Source organism: Dendropsophus ebraccatus, chromosome 13 (genome assembly GCF_027789765.1).
Source record: "Dendropsophus ebraccatus isolate aDenEbr1 chromosome 13, aDenEbr1.pat, whole genome shotgun sequence".
NCBI lineage: Eukaryota > Metazoa > Chordata > Amphibia > Anura > Hylidae > Dendropsophus > Dendropsophus ebraccatus.
The window spans coordinates 56,792,374-56,801,922 of record NC_091466.1 but is presented as its reverse complement, the minus strand read 5'-3'; the positions used below and the strand labels follow the sequence as shown (position 1 = coordinate 56,801,922).

The 9,549-nt window shown below is 44.0% G+C and overlaps 1 protein-coding gene across 1 annotated transcript in view; it reads left to right on the top strand.

The window, feature by feature from the left end:
* Positions 1-2,986: 2,986 nt before the first annotated feature.
* NPAS3 (neuronal PAS domain protein 3) overlaps positions 2,987-9,549 on the top strand; it is a 345,000-nt gene continuing 338,437 nt past the window's right edge. Inside the window, exon 1 of the mRNA XM_069949688.1 lies at positions 2,987-3,186. Within this exon, the coding sequence (XP_069805789.1) occupies positions 3,038-3,186 (149 nt within the window). The 5' untranslated portion in view covers positions 2,987-3,037. The remainder of the gene's footprint in view (positions 3,187-9,549) is intronic.

Genomic DNA, 9,549 nt, shown 5'->3' with positions numbered 1-9,549 from the left:
TCACTAGTTGCAGCAGGCTCTCAGTAGTAGCGGCAGCTGATCACTAGGAGGATGGTGTGCTGTGTCTGGCATGCAGTGTGCAGTGGTGTGCTGTGTCCGCCGTGCAGTGTGTAGTGGTGTGCTGTGTCCAGCGTGCAGTGCACCCTGTGCTGTCACTAGTTGCAGCAGGCTCTCAGTAGTAGCGGCAGCTGATCACTAGGAGGATGGTGAGCTGTGTCTGGCATGCAGTGTGCAGTGGTGTGCTGTGTCCGCCATGCAGTGCCCCCGTGCTGTCACTAGTTGCAGCAGGCTCTCAGTAGTAGCGGCAGCTGATCACTAGGAGGATGGTGTGCTGTGTCTGGCATGCAGTGGTGTGCTGTGTCCGGTGTGCAGTGCGCCCTGTGCTGTCACGAGTTGCAGCAGGCTCTCAGTAGTAGCGGCAGCTGATCACTAGGAGGATGGTGTGCTGTGTCTGGCATGCAGTGTGCAGTGGTGTGCTGTGTCTGGCATGCAGTGTGCAGTGGTGTTCTGTGTCTGGCATGCAGTGTGCAGTGGTGTGCTGTGTCTGGCATGCAGTGTGCAGTGGTGTGCTGTGTCTGGCATGCAGTGTGAGGATAGTGTGCTGTGGCTGGCATGCAGTGTGCAGTGGTGTGCTGTGTCTGGCATGCAGTGTGCAGTGGTGTGCTGTGTCTGGCATGCAGTGTGAGGATGGTATGCTGTGTCTGGCATGCAGTGTGCAGTGATGTGCTGTGTCTGGCATGCAGTGTGCAGTGGTGTGCTGTGCCCAGCATGCAGTGTGCAATGGTGTGCTGTGTCTGGCATGCAGTGTGCTGTCTCTAGTTGCAGCAGGCTCTCAGTAGTAGCGGCAGCTGATCACTAGGAGGATGGTGTGCTGTGTCTGGCATGCAGTGTGCAGTGGTGTGCTGTGTCTGGCATGCAGTGTGCAGTGGTGTGCTGTGTCTGGCATGCAGTGTGCAGTGGTGTGCTGTGTCTGGCATGCAGTGTGAGGATAGTGTGCTGTGGCTGGCATGCAGTTTGCAGTGGTGTGCTGTGTCTGGCATGCAGTGTGCTATCTCTAGTTGCAGCAGGCTCTCAGTAGTAGCGGCAGCTGATCACTAGGAGAATGGTGTGCTGTGTCTGGCATGCAGTGCCCCCTGTGCTGTCACTAGTTGCAGCAGGCTCTCAGTAGTAGCGGCAGCTGATCACTAGGAGGATGGTGTGCTGTGTCTGGCATGCAGTGTGCAGTGGTGTGCTGTGTCTGGCATGCAGTGTGAGGATAGTGTGCTGTGGCTGGCATGCAGTGTGAGGATAGTGTGCTGTGTCTGGCATGCAGTGTGCAGTGGTGTGCTGTGTCTGGCATGCAGTGTGCAGTGGTGTGCTGTGTCTGGCATGCAGTGTGAGGATAGTGTGCTGTGTCCAGCATGCAGTGCGCAGTGGTGTGCTGTGTCTGGCATGCAGTGTGAGGATAGTGTGCTGTGTCTGGCACGCAGTGTGCTGTCTCTAGTTGCAGCAGGCTCTCAGTAGTAGCGGCAGCTGATCACTAGGAGGATGGTGTGCTGTGTCTGGCATGCAGTGTGCAGTGGTGTGCTGTGTCTGGCATGCAGTGTGCAGTGGTGTGCTGTGTCCGGCATGCAGTGTGCAGTGGTGTGCAGTGTCCGGCATGCAGTGTGCAGTGGTATGCTGTGTCTGGCATGCAGTGTGCAGTGGTATGCTGTGTCTGGCATGCAGTGTGCAGTGGTGTGCTGTGTCTGGCATGCGGTGCCCCCCTGTGCTGTCACTAGTTGCAGCAGGCTCTCAGTAGTAGCGGCAGCTGATCACTAGGAGGATGGTGTGCTGTGTCTGGCATGCAGTGTGAGGATAGTGTGCTGTGTCTGGCATGCAGTGTGAGGATAGTGTGCTGTGTCTGGCATGCAGTGTGAGATAGTGTGCTGTGTCCGGCATGCAGTGCCCCCTGTGCTGTCACTAGTTGCAGCAGGCTCTCAGTAGTAGCGGCAGCTGATCACTAGGAGGATGGTGTGCTGTGGCTGGCATGCAGTGTGAGGATAATGTGCTGTGTCTGGCATGCAGTGTGCAGTGGTGTGATGTGTATGGCGTGCAGTGTGCAGTGGTGTGCTGTGTCTGGCATGCAGTGTGCAGTGGTGTGCTGTGTCCGGCATGCAGTGTGCAGTGGTGTGGTGTGCTGTGTCTGGCATGCAGTGTGCAGTGGTGTGCTGTGTCTGGCATGCAGTGTGCAGTGGTGTGCTGTGTCTGGCATGCAGTGTGAGGATAGTGTGCTGTGTCCAGCATGCAGTGTGCAGTGGGGTGCTGTGTCCGGCATGCAGTGCCCCCCCCCTGTGCTGTCACTAGTTGCAGCAGGCTCTCAGTAGTAGCGGCAGCTGATCACTAGGAGGATGGTGTGCTGTGTCTGGCATGCAGTGTGCAGTGGTGTGCTGTGTCCGGCATGCAGTGTGCAGTGGTGTGCTGTGTCTGGCATGCAGTGTGCAGTGGTGTGGTGTGCAGTGTCTGGCATGCAGTGTGCAGTGGTGTGCTGTGTCCGGCATGCAGTGTGCAGTGGTGTGATGTGTATGGCATGCAGTGTGAGGATGGTATGCTGTGTCTGGCATGCAGTGTGCAGTGGTGTGCTGTGTCCGGCATGCAGTGTGCAGTGGTGTGGTGTGCAGTGTCTGGCATGCAGTGTGCAGTGGTGTGCTGTGTCCGGCATGCAGTGTGCAGTGGTGTGCTGTGTCTGGCATGCAGTGGTGTGCTGTGTCTGGCATGCAGTGGTGTGCTGTGTCCGGCATGCAGTGCCCCCTGTGCTGTCACTAGTTGCAGCAGGCTCTCAGTAGTAGCGGCAGCTGATCACTAGGAGGATGGTGTGAGGAGTGAATGAGTGCAGTAGCAGTAGCAGCAGCAGCAGCCCCGCTCTGTCTCTCTCTTCTCCTCCTCTTCTCTGTGTCTCAGTCTCTGTCTGTCTCCCCCCCTCCCCTCTTTCCCCGGGGTCTCAGTGCCGGATGGTGTGCGGGGCTCCCCGGGCAGGGGATGTGATCTGCCCGGGCTTAGTCACTCAGCGGTCGCCGCGATGATCAGGATCTTCCCGGACTTCAGCGTGCAGGTGACGGCGGCTCCGGGAGCTGGAGGGGCTCCTCCCGAGCCCGGGGCGGCCAGGAGCGGGGGAACCAACGGGAGCCACCCGCACAATGTGCCCGGGGTCAGCTCTTACCAGCAGCGGTGAGTAGGGGGCAGCAGCTGGGGGAGTCATGTGGCAGGTTGCATTGTTCCTCTCATAGGTGATGACTTGTTCCTCGGAGGGGCTGGGGTTTGGGGGGCTCTGCCTAATTGTAATGTGGTCCCTCAGTCACTACACCCCCATCCTGCATCCCTGGCATCATCGCCTACTGCTATATACATTGCTCTGTGCCATTCCTTAAGGAAGCCTCCTGCTGACAGGTCTGCTGGAGCCCAATCCGGGGGGGATGTCAGGCACTTGGCTATGGTGAGTTCTTTTGGGGGGCGTCCTGGGGGGCTGCATTGTCCTCTAACACCTGCAAACCAAAGTCATTTGGAGGCAAATAACTGATTTACCATCAACTAAGTCAATGGGCGATGTGTTAGTGATGCCAGCCAAGCTGTGCCAGGGAGAAGTGGTCCATGACTGGGGGGCACACAGGGACCAGGGGCAAGTTTATTAGATACAATTCACACTGTTATCCAGACTGTAGAATGTCAGGTCTAGGGGAGGGGATGCTTTGGGTTGTAGTAGTTTAGAAGTAGTTTTATTGGGGGTCTGGGGGGATGATGCCTGGGCTGCAGCTGGATGGATGTGCATAGTATGTGTGTGTATATATATATATATATAATGTTTTATATCATAACTCTACTTATGTATTTGAATTTTGCATGGCTGATTGTATCTATGTAGCTGGTTGTATATACATAGCTGGTTGTATATACTGTATGTATAGAATGGGGGTTATCTGCTATACCATGAAAGCTTCCAATTTCCTTAGAAATAACTATAGTTGTCATGCCTCCCCTTCTATAAGAGCCCCCTCTATTATTTCTATTATTCTTATTATACATATAACTTGTTAAAAGCATCAACATTGAGAGGACCCAAGCCAAAATAATACATAATGTCATATACAATGATATATATATATATATATATATATATATATATATATATGTATGTATATATTAGTATAAGAGTAGTGTGGCATCCATAGTAAAGTTTCTGCACCTGTCTGTAAGCTTTCCCCATCACTATATGAGGCTGTCAGTGTCTGTGAGAGTCGCTGGATCTGTCTTGGTTTGCCTGGACTATGATTGGAGAGTGTGGGGGGATGCAGCTGCAGGTCACTAGGTAGCCTTCCATTGTAACATACAGTATGTGGCATCCTGTCTCTATAAGTTATAGAAGCCTCAGCTGTCTGCTAGCATCCAGGTCACATGGCTGATACATAGTCTATGAAGTGGTCCTGTCTGTACACTATGTAGTCATCCTATAGTCATTGGTCATTTATGTATCCAGTGAATAGAAATATCTACATAAAGTTTGGTGCTAAAGTTTCTAAGTTGAAAAACAGGGTTTGCTGTGTCTATGCCATCTATATCATATTTTATTATACCTAATTCTATAGTTATATGTTATGTTCTATATTATGGCACAAATAACCATTACAGATAGCTGTGGGAAGGGATATATATATATATATATATATATATATATATATATATATATATATATATATATATATCACTCTAACAATGCTGTGAAGTGTCTTAACTACTGAATGGATTTTTATGTAAGGGGTACAACAGATATACCAATGTGATAGTTATAGTATACATGTAATATACAGTGTAAAACTACATTGAATGTTCTGCATAAGTGAAAGAGAAATAGTAGAAAAGCTGATCTGTAATTGATTATAATATGTATTTAGATCTCTAGTTATAGTTGATATAGACTACTACTATGTATCTAGCATATATAAGATCTATTTCTATTATCTATCAGTCATATGTAACATCTATCGATCTACCTATTTATTGGTTATAGATAGATCCTATCTATTATCACTAGCTGGATCCTATATATAACCGATAGATAGATAGATAGATAGATAGATAGATAGATAATAGGTAGAGATAGATAGATAGATAGATAGATAGTTAGATAATAGGTAGAGATAGATAGATAGATAGATAGATTCTATCATCTATCTATCTTCTATCTATCAATCTATATCTGTCTATCTATCTATCTTCTATCTATCAATCTATATCTATCTATCTATCTATCTATCCTACATAGGTAATAAATACATATTAGCTAGACAGATCCTACGTAGGATAGATAGATAGATTGATTGATCCTATATAGGATCAATACATAGATAATATATAGATATTAGATAGATAAACAGATCCTATACATGATCACTAGATGGATAGATCCTATATATGATCAATAGATAGGATCTGTCTAGCTAATATGTATTTATTACCTATCTATTGATCATATATAGGATCTATCCATCTAGTGATCATGCATAGGATCTGTTTATCTATCTAATATCTATATATTATCTATCTATTGATCCTATATAGGATCAATCTATCTATCTATCTATCTATCTATCTATCTATCTATCTATCTAGTCCGCCTAACTATGTCTATATTTGCAAACACACACATTCACATTTCAATTGTGGTTTTCTCCCTCCAGCCACGGCTGTACATTTCTATTAGAGCTTTTCTATCTGATTCCTAGTTGTTGGCCTATTATGAGCAATTTCTAAAGCATTGCGAATATCTCTCCATCCCAATCTCTGGATGTGATTGAAGCTCTAATACTTTGCAAGCCGTGTCCTTCAGAGGTGGATGAGAATTGGAAATCAGCAGGGGTTAATCATATTCCTCTCTCTACCCGCACCTTGTTTATCAGAACATATGGAAATGGCCTGTCACTCCCCAAAGTGCTAGGGATCAGTCACAGGATTGGGACGAGGGAAGGAGGGGGGAGCAGAGGTCAGGCAGGAAAGACAATGAGACATTGATTTCAACGCAGAGCTTGCAATCGAACGTTGTAATATATCTCGCTAAACCACCCCCCAAAAAATAATAAAAACAGAAAATAAAAATATATTACAGTGGCTTATAACTATACGGTCCTGTAAATCCAGGTGTCTGATATGGGCATATACTGATTTTTTAAATTTTTTTTAACTTAGAGCGAATATTTCTTCGTGTTGTGTTTTTGAGTTAGTGACTACTTTTTTTTTAATCAGAGTTAAAACTAAAGCAAAACTTTATTTATATCCTATTTTCTATAGTTCCCATGCAGTTTTTTTTCCAATCCCCCCCCCCTCCCAGAAACAATTTTACGATTTACGATTTTACGATTAAACTTTTTTTTTTTTTAGAGCAGGAGAACCAGCAGCACATGAAAAAGTATTTACGACACCTAACATTCATTTCAGATTTTTCGATTTTGAAATTTTTTCAGCAAGGTAACTCCTCGCATTGTCACATTTTTTTTTTTTTTTTTTTTTTTTTTTTTTTTTTTTAGCATATGCTATCGGTTTAAAGGCATTCCTACAGCAGGCGAGCCTTCTTCACACATCACTGCAGCATCTTTTCAAAGGAAAATAGCAATACTCTTTTCGCTAACGCTGATTACAGAAGCGATCATAATCCTGATTACATTAACTCTTTTATGGCCTAGACAAATAGGATCACAAAGTGAGCATAGTGACTGCAGAATGTGGAAAAGAAAAAAAAAAAAAGAAGAGGCCAGGCAGGCTGTGCTAGATTTATAGCTGCTAAACATCATTTTATTCCAAGATTTGTTTTTGCTATCTCCTATATGTTCTACCTCCATATATATATATATATATATATATATATATACATACATATATATGTATATATACATATAAATACTTGATAGCCTATATCACCATATTGCACTCAATCCATAGCAGTCATACATACATATGTTTATTTGCTTAATTTACTTACTTTTGTACTTTATTCTTAATATATCTTAAAATGACGTAAGTCTGGGTTCACACATAGTATTTAGGAAAAATCTATAATGGAAGAACTTCTGCTTTGTCCTGATACTACATGTGAACCCAGCCCTAAATGCGATGCGCTGCAGCTATACTACCGCCATGATGTCCTATAAGTATATATATATTTTATATGAAATACAGGTTTAGGCCTCTTCATAGTATACCAAATATGCGTCGCCGTATTAGGATCCTGGATCAGACGGTATAATACGCACCCATTACCTGTTAACATTAGTCGACGCGTGAAGTTTTTACCTTTGTACCATATGTCGCATGTAGATGAACATGCGTCACTACTAGTTCCAGATAAGTCTACAGGACAGATCAGTTCTATATAATCCTATATCAATACTATGTATATATATATATATATATATATATATATATATATATACTAAATCTTATATCTATACTTTGACCTTGACTTTGTCACCTGGGTCACAACATAAGGGTTAATTCAAGGAACCTGTAAGAAGCCAACAGGAGTGGGATGTGATGTTCACAGAGCGGAGTGCTGAACGTTATATATATCATTCACGTTAGGATCAATATATGGCTTTTTTTTTTTTTTTTTTTTTACGAGCAGCCGCAAAGACGCTCACAAATATCAATGCGTTGGGTAATTATACTTTTTATAAACCTAATATTTTCTATCTCTGGCAATTATCGGGTTTGACGGATTGCCCACCAAACCTATGAAATGACCATAATAAATTCTGCTCCGACGGTGTAATGTTACACAGGTAAAAGAACAGATCGTACGACAATAGATAGAGTAGTGTCAGTCATGGGAAGTCGAAGTGTTAGAGATGCGGTGACACCTTTTATATACCGTTTGCTATGACAGTATATGAGGCACAGCTGAAGTCATAGACTATAAGCAGTAACCATGGCTAGTGCTGACCTGCTCTTTGGCTTGTTAATAATATTTGCCGACTCCATTATAATAATAACAACAACGCATAGCATTAGGTATATCAGTATTTTCCTGGCGAGAGACTTCATTACCACACTCAGACATCTGGAATCCTTTGCAGGTTGGCATGGATATATTCAATGGCGTCTAGCCCTTTAAAGCGCACAATAGTAAGATGCTGCACACAGTATACATTGAATTACTAGCAAATAATTGAATCAGTGAGTTTGCCACCCTGTACAGCACAGAAAGGAGGCAGCGCAGCCAGTGTTTGCTTTCAGAAGAAGCCCCGAAATTCAATTATTCTTCAGGCAATCTACTTGTACTACCATTACTTTAGAAGCCAGCTGTCCAACCCTCTTGCTGTCAAAGTGGCCCCCAGCTCTTCTGCAGAACAATGTGCTGCGGATTCACCTGGCGCAGGAAGAGTTAACCCATCAATGGCATTGCCCTGTATCTTGGCAGACGTAGCTTTCCAGCATCACCTATCAACTCTGCTCGATAAGATAGACGAGGGAGGGGTTTACCCTGGGCCTGAGCGAGGGGGAACGTCAGCCCCTGTAATTGGAAGATGTAAAACACTGTGTGATCAGTATTGGTTTATTGACATGTCCAAGGATTTCAGCTTCTGTTGTGACCTCCTATTTATTCTTTTTTTTTTTCCCCTTTGCTGTCAGATGCGCACAAAAGTATAGAATTATTGTTATATCGAATATATATCATATCTATGAAACCACGTACGCCTTATTTATATATAGAAGATATAGAGACGCTGTTCTCCAAACCATCTATGTTATCATATTTGCTCTTATTACTATGATTATCCTTTATATAACACCATCTCCGGCTCTTTACCCTCTTCACTCCAATGGTTCCCTGGTTTGGTGGAGCTAACAGTCGTATGCCCCATGCCGTAACGCGACGCACGTGGAAAACTACTGCCGTTCATAGAAGTTTATCTAAGGATGATGTATTTATAAGAACGATAAGGAGTCCGTTTTTTTATATAACATATATAGTAAAAAAAATCTATATGTAACATTGGCCGTGCGGTATATATTGGTGTTGCCTTTTTATTCTCCTTTTATTTATATAACATATATAGTCCATATGTAATACATAGGCTGGGCTGTATATAGTGGCGTTGCCTTTTTATTCTCCTTTTATTTATATAACATATATAGTCTATATGTAATACATTGGCCGTGCGGTATATATTGGTGTTGCCTTTTCATTCTCCTTTTATTTATATAACATATATATAGTCTATATGTAATACATTGGCCGGGTGGTATATATTGGTGTTGCCTTTTTATTCTCCTTTTATTTATATAACATATATAGTCTATATGTAATACATTGGCCGGGTGGTATTTATTGGTGTTGCCTTTTTACTCTCCATTTTCGGTGTCATTGTTTGTCCCTGTTGACTCAGTGTATATGCAGCTAATGTATACGCCGCTGTACTGTACAGAAGAGATGAGGATATTCCATGTAGTATAGGCGCTAATATACGCTCAATCCCGCCGATACCAGGAAACGCCAATCAGCCCTGCGCGCAGGGAACAGCAGTGACAAGACTAAGGTGATTA